The 17,280-nt window shown below is 43.7% G+C and overlaps 1 protein-coding gene across 20 annotated transcripts in view; it reads right to left on the bottom strand.

The window, feature by feature from the left end:
• Positions 1-17,280, bottom strand: part of Ttll5 (tubulin tyrosine ligase like 5) — a 266,244-nt gene that overhangs the window by 91,811 nt on the left and 157,153 nt on the right. The window contains exon 31 of one of the 20 annotated variants that reach the window (XM_047540836.1): positions 234-1,502. The exons of the other annotated variants lie outside the window; for them this stretch is intronic. Within the exon in view, the coding sequence (XP_047396792.1) occupies positions 1,451-1,502 (52 nt within the window). The 3' untranslated portion in view covers positions 234-1,450. Of the gene's footprint in view, positions 1-233; positions 1,503-17,280 lie in introns of those variants that run through there. 20 annotated transcript variants of the gene reach the window in all.

Below are 17,280 nucleotides of genomic sequence, written 5' to 3'. Positions count from 1 at the left end.
TCTAGGAAATTATTCTCTAGAAATACTTGCACATGTACACAAAGATATATGTACAAGGGATTCCCTACAAATGCCCCAACTGACTATATCTTAGTACTCTTTAATAGGAGAAAGGCAAAATAAATATGGTGCACTCAAACTCTCAAAAACGACATGGTGGTTAAAAATATTTAAGTATGTTTATTTGAACAAACAAAAAAGATGGGAAAAAAACACAAGAGAAGACATGACAAAATATACAAGTCAACCTTTTAATGTGGCTATGCAAAAAACATTCAAACCTCTTACATTCAGTATAGGTTTGTTAGACTACCATATGATGTGAATGTGTTATTTATGCAACTGATTTTTTAAAGGCATGGATGTAAATATTTCAGTCTATAGAACATAAGATAAAATAAACCTATATAACCCCACTTGTCCTTCTAGTCTTTAGCCTGTAAAAAATGTCCTGAACCAGAAGAAATCTGAAAGTTGGGAGATTTCTTAATTTCACAACATATACCAAGTCTGACTCAGGGAAGTAGAAGATACAGACGATGACTGGGGGAATCCCCAGAGAGTAAGACAGCGTGACAGTGAAGTGGATATACAGAGAGAAGAGATGATGACCTAAGAAGCCCCAAAGTTCCTGAGGACACAGCCATGATAATGATAACAGTGGTGGCACATACCTGTAATCCCAATAGCTTGGGAGGCTGAGGCAGGAGGATCGGGAGTTCAAAGCCAGCCTCAGCAAAAGCGAGGGGCTAAGCAACTCAGTGGGACCTTGTCTCTAAATAAAATACAAAATTGGGCTGGGGATGTGCCTCAGTGGCCGAGTGCCCCTGATTTCAATCCCTAGTAATGTCCCCCTCCAAAAAAACAACAGTGAGCACTGATCTACCAGAACATTCTACTGCCATCTTAGGAGGAAGGGCATGGTATTGAGGGAGGGGGTAGATCAATAAATTTTCTGATAGGAAAGAAAATAAAAAATCAAAAAATGGCAGAACCAGCAAGATTTTTAAAAAATGTAAGGTTTTACCAAGAAACAGGTAAAAGAAAGTTGAGAGTAGTTTTACCTGGAGCGTGGAAATTAAGGTTGGGTGGCATTGAGGAAAGAAGGGACAAGGGATTCCCATTTTCACTGTAAACATTCTAGAATTACTTCACTTTTAAAACTGTGCACCTGAATTATTGTGGGAGCCAGCCTTCATGATGGCTCCCGAAGATCCCCACCTCCTGGTGTCACATCCCTTGCCTCCTCTTCCATGCTGAATGGAGCTGGCCTAGGTTAACAGTAGGATGCTACACAAGGGCCACATCTGAGACCCAAACTGAAGAGCAAAAGCTATTAGAAGAACACACAGGGCAAAATCGTCATGACGTGGGGGCTGGCGGTAACTTCTTGGCCACAACACCAAAGACAAGGCAACAAGAGAAAACAATAGACGTGTACTCATCAAAATTAAAATCTTTGTGTATCAAAGGTCATGCTGTTGGCAGAGTAAGGAGGTGACCTGTGGAAAGGAAGAAAACATTTGCATGTCATATATCTGATAAGGGATGACATACAGAGAACACCTAAAACAGCAGCAACAATAAAATAGCCATTACAAAGCAGGCAAGGGAACCGAACAATTTTCCCAGAGAGGATATACAAATGGCTAATAAAACCATGAAAAGATGCTCCACATCACTTTCTAGTAGGGAAATACAAACCAAAACTGTGAGATGCCAACTCAAACCTATGCAGATGGTGACGATCAACAAGACAAAACAGTAAGTGTTGCTGAGGATGTGGTGAAATGGGCACTGCTGTGGGATGCAGAACGGACAGAAGCTAGGACAAGTGGTACAGTGGTTTCCCAAATTCAAAACTGGAATTGTCCTTCTTCCAGAAAGCACCAGTGGCAGATGCTGCCAGTGCTGTGGGAAGGCCAAGGTGTCCAGGAAGAAACCAGGGCAGCTTCTTGCTGGCATCTGGGGTCAGGGCTGCAGGTGCAAGTCTGAAGACAAGGAATGGCTACCTGCCACCTGCTGGGCTGCCTGGTCAAGGACGTGAAGATCGAGACTTGGAGGAGATCTATGCCTTCTCCCTAAGCATCAAGGCCTTTGAGATTATCTTCTTCCTGGCATGCCCTCTCCAAGCTGAGCTTCTGCAGACTATGCCTGTGCAAAAGCAGACCCGTGCTGGCCACTACACCAGGTTCAAGGCATCTGTCACCATGGGCACTCCAATCAGGGTAAATGCTCCCAGGAGGCAGCCACTGCCAGTCACAGGGCCATCATGCTGTGCAGCTTGATGGAAACAAGCTTGGTGAGGCCCACATCCTCCTGTGTAACATGACCAGGGGTTGCAGCTCTGTGCAGGTGATCCTTACTCCCACCCCTAAAGGCACCAGCAACATCTCAGCCCCTGTGCCCAGGAGTTGCTGCTGGTGGCCACTGCTGACAACTGTTGCACCTCAGCCAGAGGCTGTGCTGCTCCACCTGGCAACTGTGCCAGGGCCACCTGTGATGCCATCTCCCACAGGTACAGCTATGTGACCCCTGACCTCTGGAAAGTGACCACATGTACAAAGTCTTCCTTCCAGACCACAGAGAAAAGACCTATGACGGAGACTCTGGGCAAAGGGTTCAACTCCAGCCATTGCCAGCACAAAGAGTGTTTATGTAAGAAAAATAAAGTGAATTAATTAAGTCTGAGAAAAGTCAATTTTATTACATGATGCAGCACTTACACTTCTGGCTATGTGACCAAAATAACTGAAAACAAGGATACAGACACTTATGTACCTATATTCAACACAACAAAAAGACAGAAGCATCCCAAATGCCCATCCATGGATGATTAAGGAAACAAAGCATGGTACATACATACAGTGGGATATCATTTCCTTCATTTCCTTCTTAAAGAGGAAAAATTCTGACACTTTATTACATAGATGAACCTTGAAGACTTGATGCTGATTAAGTGAAATAAAGCCAGTTATGGACAGACAAAAGCTGTATGAGGTACCGAAAGTAGTCAAAATTATTAGGATAGAAAGTAGAACAATGAAACGATGAAATGTGACTTCCATGGCTAGGTCACATAACACATTATGGCACCACCTCCCTCCCTGTCCAATCATCATTCTGTGGGGGTGGACAGCTTCCCTGTCAAAAGGCCTCACATGCAGCATGGTGGTGAGGTCCATGTGGTGAGAAACCAAGGCCTCTGGCCAATGGTTAGTGTGAACTCACCATCCACGTGAAAATGACCCACCAAGGAAGAGGATCCTCCACCCTAAGTAACCTTTGACATCTTAACTGCAGTTTCTAGAGAGAACCTGAGCGGGAACCAACCAGCTAACCTGTTCAACTGCCAACCTGCAGGAATTGAGATAATAAATGTTGATTGTTTTAAGCCACTAAATGTAGGAATATCATATCCTGCAGCAACAGTTAACTGATGCAATTAGATAAAAATTTGAAAAGGGAAAGAAAAACCAGATTCAATGTATTATATCACAGTGGTCTGCTCTCCTACCAGGGCATTATTCAGGGTCCATTATCACAACAGTCTATTGCTGCATTATAATACAGCTCTTCACTAGTGTTTTAGGAAAGAGGCTCTCATTAGCTCTGGACTGAGAAAATTTCCCAAGCATGTAACATATGATCAGAGTGTAAAATGTATTTGACTACTCTTCTGGGGGTTGCCAGGGACTGAACCCCGGGCTTCCTGCATGCTAAGCATGTGCTCTACCCCTGAGATAGACCCCAGTCCTCTAACTACAGACCTTAATACATTGTTAGAGCCGTGCTTGTCAAACGAAATGCCCAGCTGACTGGCTCCTGTGGCATGGTGTGGAGCTGGGTATATCTGTGACATTTCAGGCAGGAAGTGTAGCATCAAGCTATTGTCATATACAGACCGTATGTTTATTAGAATGTGAAGACACCTTGATTCATGAGTGCAGTAGAGTCTAGTCAGAGCAGTCCTGAAGGACCAGCAAGTGAGGAGTAGAGCTGTAGATGTTCTCATGGGCACTAGAGAAAAAGCTCAGCCTTGATACTGATGCCACCAGGTAGAATTCACTGGGTCGAGTGTTGTTTCAAATCCTTTGGTCCCTCTGATTGTGCCGATCCAAGCTGAAGTATGTGAAAGGAGGACAACTGCTGCAATAGGCAGGCTGGAACCAGCAGAGCAGCAGGTGTCTTACCATGAAGCCAAAGCTCAGATTCAAAGGCACATAGGCTGAGCTGTGGTTCTCGTTAAAGGAGAAAGCCCAGACCTGATTTACATATCAAAGAAATAATTTTTTAAAAAGTGATGGTGCATGACTTCCTGTGGTGCCAAAGATGGGCTAGAGAGCTGCCCAGGGGGACGTGTGGTCAGTAATTATGGACCTAGGTATTTGAACTCATTCTTATATATAAAATTAGTGGATGCTGTGTGTTAGTCACTGCATCAAGGGTCAGGCAGAAGCAGGTATATAGCACATGTCCTGTGTACTATGTCCTCCAGAGGATGTGGTGGAGGAAAGGCATGTAGATCTACCTTTAACGTGTGACAGCCGCAGGCACACAGGCTGCCTCTGCCTGGGAAGACAGGAGAAGGCACACAGCTTCTGGGTCACAACTGGGCTAAATCCAGAATGACAGAGTTTGTCAGGTATGAACAGTAAATATATGAATATATTAAAAAACAACAACAACAACAAAAAAAAAAACAGAAAGCCAAAACACAAACCCTGATTTCATTTGAAACTAGTGAAAACGGGAAACTACAGGACAGAGCCAACCTGCTTGGCATGGCATGCTGGGCACTGAGTCTTTTTAATCTTCCCTCCTGGGGCTCATCCACCCTGTCCTACACATGAAGCCCACATAATATGCACCTCAGGCTCCCTCTTCCATGTCTCCCTTCCTCCCTGCAGTTCACCTAGGAAAAAACAATTCATCCTTTACAAAATCTGCCCTGGGCTTCCTCTAATACGGCTTGTTCTTCAAGGGTCCTTTTACTGGCATGCTTTTTGTACTGTGACCATCTTCAGAGTGACTATTTCTTACCCACTGGACTAACCATTAAGGCAATGAATTCCTTTGTACACCCAGAGTCTGGTTGTAAGATGTTTGCTAAATGAACAAATGGATGAATAATGAACATTCCTCCACCTGGAATAGTCTACATTCCATCTGAAGACAGGACTCTCAGCTAAGCATGGTGTTACATGCCTATAATCCCAGTGACTCAGGAAGCTGAGGCAGGAGGGCTGCAGATTCAAGGCCCTAATCAACTCAGTGAGATCCTGTCTTAAAATAAAAAAAAACAAAAAAGGGCTGGGGATGTGGCTCAGTGGTTAAGAGGCTCTGGCATCAATTCCCAGTACCCCCCCCCAAAAAAAAAAAAAAAGACAGGGAACCAGAAGCCCCTGTTCCAGTCCTTCCTTATCACTCAGTTGATGTGAGAAATTGCACAATATTCCTAACTTCTCAGGGTCCCACTTTTTAACATCTATAAAACATCTATAAAAATGTTAAAAATAATTCCTATTTACTGTTCAGAAGGGACTGCATAAAAGGGCTTTTCTCTTTTCTTTCTTTGTCCTGGGGATTGAACCTAGGGGTACTGTGCCACTGAGCTATATCCACAGACCTTTTAAAATCTTTTATTTTGAGATAATCTAAGTTGCCTAGAGTAGCCTTGAACTTGCAATCCTCCCACCTCAGCCTCCTGAGTGGCAGGGATTACAGGTGTGCGGCATTCCACCCAGCTAAAAGGGCTTTTCCTAGTCATGTCATTTTCATTTGCTCTTAGAACATCCCTAGGAAGTAGGTATTTTATTTTCATCTTACAGACAAGAATATGGGGCTTAAAGAGTTTACCCTGGGTGAAATAGCTAGTATGTAACAAAAAAGGAGGAATCTAAATAGGTCTGCCTCTAAAACACATGTCCTCAATTTGTAGGTCATAATATTTAAATGTGAGGTCTCTCATATCTTCATATAAAAAAACTGAGAGCTTCTCAAGCTATACAGTTGTGCTAAAAATGGCAGTGCTTCTTTATTCCCCTTTTTTCTAAAATGGAGGTGCTTTGAGGAGACAGGAGTATGAATATGCACCAAACAGCAGAGTCTTGAAATGGGAACAGCCTTTTTGAATAAAAGGCAAGATCTCAGAGAATGGACAGTCCACCAGAAGAACCACTGAAGCTGAAACTGTCCAATGGGATGGCTGGCTTGCTGCTCTAAGAACTGAGGGAGTTAAAAGACAGAGCTCAGCCTGGGCCTGAGAGGAGAGGAAGGGGGAGACACTAAGAAAACAACGACCCCACAGGTCTGAAAGGAGGGGCTTGTGTGCTGAAAGAGGGCGATGACAGGGAGTGCCTGGAATGGACTCAAACGCTTTAAACCTGTGCCAACCTACCTGAGCAACGTGAGACGGAACTGGTGACTCAACCGTGTGGGGAGATTAGCCTGGGTAGGTCGGCAACATAAACAGCTCTATTTGATAGTGATAAGCGTTAACAATACTGAAAACACCTCATGTGGTAGTGCTTTATAAAGAACGTTCATGAGTAGCATTCATCCAACATCCATGAAACCCAGGCGTTGTCACTTTCCACATGGCAAAATGAAGCTTAAGTTTTGTTCGACAATTTGTCCTGAGTTTAGAAGTGACAGGTAGAACTGAGGCCAACACCTAGGTCTTCCCATTCCTGTTCCAGGGTCCTTTATGTAGAAATAAAATATATTCTTTGTCTTTAACAGACTTACATCTCAGGAGTGGAAAAACAAGCATAAAAAGAGGGTTATTTACGCAAGGGAACATTATTAAAGTCCAAAAGAGAGGGGTTCAGAGGAAGAAACACACTTTAGGGAGTTGGAAAAGGCTTGAGGTGATGGGAGAACAAGCTGGAGAAAGGGGTTCCTAGGCAGGAGAGAAGGAAACAGAAGGCGCAGAGAGGGCTTTAAAGGGGTTCTCTACCCACCGTCCCCCACAGTGCACTGGTTACAGGTGCAGTCACCGCACACTTATTTCTTGTTGGCTCTGGTGAACAAGAGAGGGACTCCAAGACCAGCAGGATCAGAGTTACTTGCTGGGGTATGCAGGTCATCTCATCTTCTGAAAAAGGAAGGAGTTCTAATCTCAAGCGCGATATCCCAGTGTATCACAGAAGTGTAGCATTTCAATTTTTCAAACCTTACTCTGTTCCCCAAATAGATAAGGAATCTGCCTCTCCTTTGCCAGGTGATTGGAAAGGGACAGGGCTAAGAGGAAAAAGGGGACATTAAAGGGACCATTCCCAGCACAGTGAAAAGAGAAGGCCAAGAGGGCTCATTTGACCTCCTTCCTCCACAATTTCATATTTGTGCTCCCCAAGTCCAAGCTCCATCGTATATACTGTACACATATCATAAAGCAAAAATGTGATACGGGAACACAGGGAGAGAGTCTGCAAAGCGCTGAAGCAGCATACCTGGCAGCTGCTAAAACAAAACTTCAAAGATTTGGCTTCTTTGAAAAGCCATCAGGCAGGACCCCACCCACTCCCCCTGCTAGCCACAGCTTCCCTGGGAGCCAGTACACGTAACCACTTCCGCATGTTTGGCTGTTCCCCAGGGCTGGAGCAGCTCTAGAAGCCAGGCAGGACTGCCAGTCAGGCAGGTGGGGGCAAGGGTGGAGGGGGTGGGCAGGAGGCAAGACCTCCCCCAACATCCAGCCATGGAGCTCTTGGAAAATAAAGGGCTAACGATGGGATCAGCCTTACACACCCCTTCCTCTGAGGCACCCCAACCGATTGGTTAGGCACCAGTAAGAAATGCTCCCAACTTTTGAGATTTCCAAGGCATTAGAGTACACTCCTCCCAGCATCACAAATTAGTTCAAGATCAGCATCTGTGGTAAATCTTCAGATCTAAACAATAGAGGCTTGGGATCTACTGAAGATCCTAAGAGAATAATCAAGAAAATGCCATTAGAAATTTGTTTCGTTTTTATTTTTTAAACCTTTGACCAAGTTTGGGTCATTATCACATTAATTTATACAAGCCATCTAGTCCTGAGCTGCCCAATATGGTAACCACAAGCCATGTGTGGCTTTCAAATATTTGATTTGTGGCAAATGTGACTGAGAAACTGAATTTTTTTTCATTTTATTTCAATTTAATTAAATTTAATTTTTCTACATGTAGCTTGTGGTTGCCATATTGAACACTGATCTGTCTAGTCAGGCATCCACGAGGTACTCATTTGAGCCCTCTGTGTGGGGCACTACACACAGTAAGAAAGACTTGGTCTCTGCCCTCTGAGAGCTTATCATCTAATATGGGCAGCAAGACAAGTATACAAGCAACCAATGTCACAGCAGAGGTAAACAGAGGACATGGGACAAGGAGCTGGGGGACGGAAGCCTGACGCCATATAGCCCCTTCACATTGACCACTCAAGTAGGGGATGCCAGAAGGCATAGCCAATGAGGGCCAGGAGGAGAAACCACTAAAAAATAACAGCCACGAGCTGCACCTCAGAGGAACACCACTTCCAGGTCAACGAACATTCCAGGTCAATGAACATGAAAAGGTTAGGAGTAAACAAGGGCTGTCTTACATGGGGCTTCTCAAGATGGCAGGAGCCCCTCCACTCTCAAGTGTGTTCTAGAAGTGACTCTTAAAACTCCTATGGGTTGGGCAGAGTGGAGAGAAGGATGAGAAAAGAAAGGTTCTCTGCCTTTTTCTTTTCTTCCACACCCTAGAACCTCTGGTACTTTTGATTTTAGATGACTAGGAAGAACTGAAAAAGATTCAAAGGACCTAGTGACTTGGAAAAAGAGGGAAGGGAGGAGAGAGAGAGGAAGAGAGGGAGGATTTTAAGCTCAATGGATAAGCTCTCTGTGTTTAGTTCACTGATAGAAGGGCTGCAAAGGTCCTTTCCCTAGAAATTAAAATGCACACTTAGCAGAGTTTCTTTGGAGTGATGTCCCTTAGACGCACGAGTCCAGGAGATGAGGGACAAGGGAAATGTGGGAAATGTCAGTGTGATCTGCCTGGAGACCAGGAGGCTGAGCAGAGCCCTGCAGACGGCCTCCCTGGCTGGTGAGCCATTCATTCCCTTATTCACTGTGTTTCTTATGAAGTACCTACTGTTTACTACGGCACTAGGATACAATATCAAAAAAACTTACACTTTAGTGAGTGGCAGAAAGCAAACAAAAACTCATAGCTTAAGAGTTATGGAATGGTAGATGTGAGGATGTGACAGGAAAACATATTAGATTCATTCATTCATTCATTTTGTTTCAAATATTAACCTTTTAGTTTTTTTTCAGTAATTCTATTTATTTTTAACTGAGAAATAAAATGCATATATCTGTGATATACAATGTGAAGTGTGGAATAAATGTGCATTCTGGCAAGGTTAAATTGAGCTAATTAACTAATATGCCTCAACTTACATCTTTGTAGGTGTGTGGGTATGTGAGAACAGTTAAAATCTAGTCTTTTAGCAACTTTCAAGTATATAATACACTGTTATTAACTACAGTTATCATGCTGTACAATAAAATTTGCTTATTTTGTTTTTCAGACTGTGCCATGTTGTCTTTTTATTCCTGAAAATTTTTGTTTAAATTATCCAAGTAAACATAATATGCAGGAAATATTCAGAATAAATAGAGCAGACACTTCAGTTGAGAGGCAGAAACCATATTCCCATATGATGCCATATTCCCAAATTGTGTTTTCCAACTTCTCCTTGCCAGGAATACAGTCAATATTTTGCTTTTTCTCTGATTTCTCTATTAATCTCTCATTCAGCTGTGAATTCGGAGGAAGAGATTATATGATTAATGATACTTCCTAACCCCCAACACTAACCTTTAGTTATATGGACTAAAACATCTCCATTCTAGGTAAGGCCTGTTTGGTTTCAGTTTCTATCGCTTGACCCTCAAAGGGTTTTGACTAATAAATTATTTCAAACAGAAACACCATCCTCTTCCCTCCCCTCCTCCTCCCCACCTGTCTGGAGGCTGAACACAAGCCGGGACTGCCTGTGAACCCCAACTTTAACCCTTCCTCTGTAGAGCTTTGTCCTTCCACTCGGTGAAAGACCTTTTATGAATCGTGAGCTGCACTGAATTCCAATGCCCTTTAAGTCACTGGGTTTGCATTTTACATGTAGAAACGTTACGTACACATACAGCACAGGCTTCTCTACACTTCCCTGCGGACCCAACAACCCTAGCTTAGTATGAGCATGAATCAAATTTCTTTGATTCTTTCACAGTTCCTCACACAGTACCAGGCACCAGGTAAATGTGTCATTCTCTCTTAACTGAGGCATATCAGCCTCGTGGCTTCTCAAGCCCCATCCACCCTTCCAGATCAGCTCCCATCTTTTTTTCTTGGACTTTTTGCCGACTTCTCCAGCCAGAGTGATCACTTTCTCCTCTGAACACTGGCCCTGAGAGCATAATTCTTCTGTTCAACAATAAGGCACACATTCTGCTATATATACTCACATTAATAACTGATATAATTATTAATTTTCCTCCCAGAGGACAGGAACCTTATCTAAAAGCTCTTTCAGAGCCTGGCCCAACACTTTGCATTTTGGAGATATTCAATAATTGCACGTTAACTTTAAGGGGATACGTTATCTGAATAACTATCAGAAGAAACTTCCCCAGATGAAGAATATTTGCAGTTACACCGTCCCTCTTTATCCAAAAAGAAGACATTTTTTTTTTTCTGTAGCTTAAGAAAGTTTTTATTTCAAATTTAAGAGGTTTGGTGGAGCAGGCAAGGGCAAGACAAGTATATTTTAATGTGGAAAATTTTGAAAGAATACAGACAAGCATGAAAATAAAAACCAGCTTTCACAGGATGTGGCTCAGTGGTGGGGCACTTGCCCAGCATGGGCAAGGCCCTGGGTTCAAACCCCACTACCACTGAAGGAAAAAAATATCCAGTCTTCATCCCATCACATGAAGAAAAAGAGCCTTCCAACAGCAGAGCACTCCTGTCGTCTTGTCTACAGTCACATCACTCGTTCTAACAACTGGTAAAAACGTGGAGCTGAGGTCCTGTGTGCGTGCACTTGCACTCCGATAATTACTTTCTAGTCTCTTCTTAACAGTCCCCATATCACTGGGTTTTTATTATTTTGTGATAATTGTGCAGAATGGGTTTGATTGCATCTATGGGCTGGGAGAAGGGCCAGGGAACTGATGCTTCACACCCACATTCTACCTGTACAACAGCCAACTAGTCTTGCTCATGTGGAGACCTGTGGTGGGGGTGGGTTCATGGGGCCTGGGGTCCCCCGGGGTCCCCCCCCCCACCGTGCATCCCTGCAGGGAGGCCATTATGGTGGTAAATATCCTCCAGCAGCTTGGAGAGGCCCTTGAGACTCTGGTCTTCCCTGAGGAGGCTCGGCATCCCATTTCCAGGCCCAATCAGGGAACAACTGCCTCAGTGAATCTGGTGCAGTCCTCTCCCAGGCTGTGGGAACTGGCTTCTGTCTTTTTCAATTATTTCAATCTACTAAATATTTGAAAAAGTTGGGTTCAAGTAGCTAGTAAGGGGTTTGAGAGGGCCAAACAACGCAGGCAGGTCTTTCCATTGTCGTTGGTGTGACCCAGTGGCAGAACATAGCTTGAATTTTCCACCAACTGTTAGGTCCTAGCCCTTTATTAACCCCCTTTGGAGCTTCTTTACCTGCTGTCCTAGAAAACCTGCTTTGTCACCTAAGTTCTTCTAAATTACAGTCACATCATTGAGACACATCTGTATTTCACTCTCGTCACAGAAAGAGTAAAACTTTTTTTTAATTTGGTACTAGGGATTGAATCCAGGGGTGTTTAACCACAGAGTCACATCCCAGCCCTTTTTTATATTTTATTTTGAGAACACGGTTTTGCTCAGTTGCTTAGGGCCTTGCTAAGTTGCTGAGGCTGGCTTTGAACTCGTGATCCTCCTGCCTCAGCCTCCAGAGCTGCTGGGATTACAGGTATGCACACCACACCTAGCATGTAAACTTATTTTTAAGAAACAGTTCAAATGTGGTATCATTGTTTTTGAAGCCAAATTAATAGTCTTAGCCTGATAATTCATGAAAACCATGAATAATACCTTTACTGCTTCTGAAGCATAAGCACGGTTCAAGTAAGACAAGAGCTCTGTGCTTATCATGAACATCTGAGCCTGCCAGCTGGTGGGACAGTTGGAACCCCAAAGCTCTCTACTGCACTTCTCTTCCACCACCAGTCCTGCTGTCACCTCTCAAAGAAAGGTGGTTCCATATTCAAATAACTGTTTAAGTTTAGCTTCTTTTAGTTATCTTTATTTTAGGAGCACTTTAATGGTTTATAATCAAAATTTTAATATACAAACACTTGCTTCACATAATAAATATAAATATGATGAAACTCAGTCTTGAGATTCAGGATTACTGCTTTTTCTGCAATGATGCCGCATGAGTAGTGACCAGTTGATTCTAAAGTGGGTACTAAATTACACTGTGCAGCAAATGCTATATTCCAAGCAAGTCCAATTGAACATTTCTGTCCTTTAAGGAAGGGAACTAAGATTTATCAAGAACCTACATCAAAACTTTCATCCCCAGAGCAGCTGCAGGGAAGATTTGACTTTTATCCCTTTTCAGGTGCTACATTTCTGTTGTTTTCTTTTATTAAAACATAGATGCAAGGATTTTTTCTGAAACTCTAAAACTTTAGGGAAAAAAAGTTGTATTTTTTTAGCTGTACTTAGTAATATGCTGGCAGTCTTTTAAGAGAAAAAACGGCAGGAGGGTAGGATGAGATCTTTGGTTCAAGGTTCGGGAAAGTTGGCTGGTCTTCTTTCAAAATCTGTTCAGTCAACACCAGGTAAGCTTTAAAATGGCCCATCAGTGCTTCTCCCCAGGAGTGGGTAAGAAAGATATAGTATGTCCTCCCCAGTGTGATTCTTTCCAAGCTCTTTCAAAGGATGGTAAAACACCATTAACTTGGAAGGATAGAGGCAAATGAAGAAAAGTTTAAGAGGAGAATTAAGCTGAATTATAAATGAGGCAACTCTAATATATAGTAGGCTTTCTGTATCTGCAGGATTCAAGCAAATTTGGATCAAAAATATTTTTTAAAGTGTGTCTGTACTGAACATGTACAAACTTTTTCCCTTGTTGTTATTCCCTAAATAATTTAGGATGAGAGTTTATTAGACAGCACTTACATCATGTTAGGTATTTCAAGTAATCTGGAGATTCACAGTGCCCAGGGGATTGTGTAGGTCATATGTTAACTATAGCATTTCACACGAGGGACCTAAGTATCCATGATTTTGGGGTCTACAGGGATCCTGGAGCCAAGCCCCTTTGAATACTAAGGGATGGCTGTAATTTCTTATTCTAGAAAGAGTCTCCTTAAGCTCTGTACATGGTGCTTTGTCATCCAGGTCTCTTAACACGAAAATAATCATCAATTTTGGATGATATTAAAACTGTAAGGCAAACAGTTAAATAAGGTAGGCTCTTGCCTCTAACAATGACTTGTGCGCACACACACACACACACACACGCACACACACACGCACGCACACACGTGTATCTTTAGTACTTTGAAGTCGGTGGTGTGTGGTGAAGGAGGCAAACCAGAAAAACTGACCCTGGCAGTCTGCATTTTATTTTCACTTTGGATAAGAAAGATCCACTTCTTTCACTTCTGATACAAGGCCCCAAGTTCCCAACCTACATTGTCACAGTTCTGGAATGATGGCCAGCCAGCCTCTTGGGCCCACTTCCTAGGTTTATCAATACCGCCTCAACAGGCAGAAGCCACTCATTCTGGCCTTGGCACAAACACTGATGACACTCAGCTCCCTTGGTGAACGAGGAGCTGGGGAACCTGTGACAGAGCCTGATCTGGCCCGGAGCTCAGCCAGTGAGAGGTTACGTGGCTGGCTGCAGGAGAAAGCAGCGCAGGAATTCCAGACAGAACCGAACAAAAAGGGGAAGAAACGGTGAGAGTTAAGACTCACGAGGACGAAGGTCAGGCAAACTTTTATGGGAAAGGAAGAAGGAGAAGAAGGAGTGAAATATCACTTCTACAGAACTCTGAACATGAAAGAGCTGGGGTTCCCCCCACCCCTGTGGTTTCTTTTTGTGATTGTGCTCTTTGGCTCAAGAACACTGTTTATTTAACAGGATAAAGTACAAAATTATAAGCTCCAAACTCCTCCAGAGAAAAACTCTCCCAAAGCTCGACCCCCAGGATGGATGGAAAATATGAGTGTTTACTGGCTGGAACACAGAGCTGCGATGGAAATTTCAACAATCAGAAGATAGCAGAGAGGAAGGCCTGCTGTGCGGAAAGAAGCCACCCTTCCACAGAGGGCCAGAGCGAGGGAAGAGCCTCCGCGGCCTGCTCTGAAGCCTGCCCATCCCCAGCTGCACGGGCGCTCTCCGCCTACAGGCTGGTCCAGAATGGTGCTCAGGGGAGGGGCCCATGTTATCCAAACTGGGCGCTAAACTTAGGGTATGGCAACACCATAACCCAAGCAGGTCCAATTTTAAGTTTCTTTCCTTTTTTCTGGAAAGGGAACTAAGGGTCATCAATATCCTACACCAAAACCAGGCATCGTGCTGGCTACCTTCACACATACAACTCAATTTAATCTTCAACAGCATAAGGGGCAGGTTCTGTTGATGCACATTTTTTAAAAGATGGGGATATTTCACTCCTTCTCAGAGATGCCAAGCAGTGTACCCAAGGTGACACACTCAGTCCCGCAAACCCAGGTCTATCTGACTCCTGGTGAAGTCCTTTCCCCTCCACCTCACTACACACCTAGCAAGGGTCGCTGGTCACATGCTCTTTTTTAAAATTTTTCAGTTGCACTTATGTGGAATTGGTTCAAGTTGGGGTGGCATGCTGTTAAAGAAAGAAAAACCCCACAAGGACCGGTTCAGAAGAATGCCCTCGCACACAGGGAAGGAATGAACCTTGCCATTTGGGTCACTGTATGATTTTTGTGGAACTATGGGGCTCTCTTGGAAATTCTTCATTGTCAACTTTCTTTTTTTATAGTAAAAAAGCACATGATTTTATATTTACTATCTCATTTTTATGTGTACAGTCCAGGAGTGTGAAGTACATTCATTGTTCTACGACAGATCTCGAGAACATTTTCATCGTGCAATACTGAAACTCTACACTCATTAAACACTAAGTCCCCTCCCCTCTTCCCCAAGTCCTTGGCAACTACCTTCCTGTGTAGTCTCTATGATCTTGACTACTTTAGATATTTCACATGAGCAGACTCATACATTATTCTGCTCTCTTGCAAAAGGCTCATTTCATTTCATGTACAACCCAGTTGTAGTCTATCATGGGACAGGACTGAATTTTTACATACTCTTCTTGACAATCTTTCTTCTAATTGTACAATAAAACTGAGGTCTCTGTTACATGCTGCCAGACGCTGTTCTCTAATTGCTTCATATGTATAGGACTCCTTCTCCATGCCAGATGCTAACCAAACACCCTGTCTTAAAGCTCTTAGACCCTACCTAGCACCCAACCTTGTGTTGAGGACATGTAAATTCTGTGAGATCAGGAAATGCTCTGCTATTTATCGTTACTCCCCAGCAGCTAACAATGTCTGACATAGAGAAAATACACAGGACATATTTTTTAAAGAAATGAACAAATCCAACGTTCCTGAGGACTGACTGAGAAGTCAGAGACTAGAATCTTCAGCAACATTTGTAAGAAATAATCTAAAGAAAGGGACAAAAGTATTAGCTAAACTGGAGTCATAATCTCTGAAAAATGTCTTCCTAAAAATGATGTATGGCAGGACAGGAAGCTCTTCATGATTTATTACTAAAGAGCAGAAGGACAGGGTAACATCACAAAGGGCCTTCCAAGATTTCCCATTCCTCAGTAGAATTCAAAATTCTGGCTCGTAGATGGTCACTACAGAGTGGAAGCTGGCCAGGCCGGGCAGCCATGCCCACAGAGCCATGCCCTATCATGAAAAGCAGGAACCAACTCATGGCTGTGCTCTTTTGTCAACTTCCCCCACCTTTAATATCGAGGAACAGACAAATCCCCAGGATGCGTGTGTGAAAAAGCCAGAGATGGATAAAAATAATTCAATGACAAATGCTGGAAAAACATACAAAGGGGCAGAAGCCAGACATTCGTGGGATTCCCTGACAGCTCGATCCACAAGGAAGGGCTGGACTGGAAAAAACAGGGCCTCAGGTTCCTGCCAAGCTGTCTGAGGCCCTGTCCTTCCCAAATCATTCCAAGCAGCAGCCAAGACTTCACAGTAACCCTTCCAGGTCTCACAAAGAGAAATGCACTCTGAACCCACTGAGTGCTCCTAACCTAGGAAATTCTCCTCCCTGGCATGGTCCAATTCCATGGGAGGCTGGCAGTAATGAGGAGGTGCCTTGTACATCAGCTCTCAGCTCCTAATGACTCCCCATGTGCCCAGAAAACGGATAATTAAAAGGTAGCTCGAAAAATCCAAACTTTCTCATTGGCCAAAGAAAAGCTGAAATACCCAGGTATCAAAATCCAGAGACCGGAAACATGGCTTGAAGAAAAAAGGAGGTCATAAACGCGTGGTACCTGCCTCCTGGAGTCCCTGCTGTATAATTCTGAGCTGGCCTTGCTTGGAGGCACACCTCAGGTTTCTAAGCATGTGACTGCATTTGGCCCTAACTCCTCTCTTCTGGAGAATGGCCTGCAATTAATCTCACTTATTACCTCTGAAAGTAACAACAGAGGAATGGCTGGCCAAGTCCAGCTCCGGAGTGTCTAGGGAACTGCAGGCTGCATGGCCAGGCCTCAGACTGTCTGGGCAAGCTGTGGGCTCTCTGCCTTCCTCTCCCACAACAAAGCCTGAACAGGGACTCCAGACAGACCAAAGGAACCAGGGGATTTGAGGAGCTGGGCTGAGCTCACACTGACCCAATGGGAGACGACAGCCCTGAGGCTACGTTTGGGGTGGTTTCCAACAGCGGGGGAAGAACAAGGTTGTCTGGTGAAAACTTGTGTGATCCATAAAATTGAGAACAATGGCAACACCATGGGGAAATGAAAAATAACACTATTTGCAGAGTTCTCGTGAGTCACCAGTTTTCATTCCTGTGGCTACCAAGTCACTGAATTCTCCGACACGGAGAGATGAAAAGTACAGTCAGCCAGCAGTGGGGTTCTCTTTACATCTCATTACGCTTTACAGGCAGCCTGGAGTTTAGTGAATTAGCAGAGTTTATCAGCACTGGAATCCACT

The sequence above is a fragment of the Sciurus carolinensis genome, chromosome 2, assembly GCF_902686445.1.
Source record: "Sciurus carolinensis chromosome 2, mSciCar1.2, whole genome shotgun sequence".
NCBI classification, from domain to species: Eukaryota; Metazoa; Chordata; class Mammalia; order Rodentia; family Sciuridae; genus Sciurus; species Sciurus carolinensis.
This window is presented reverse-complemented; position numbering and strand designations above follow the sequence as displayed.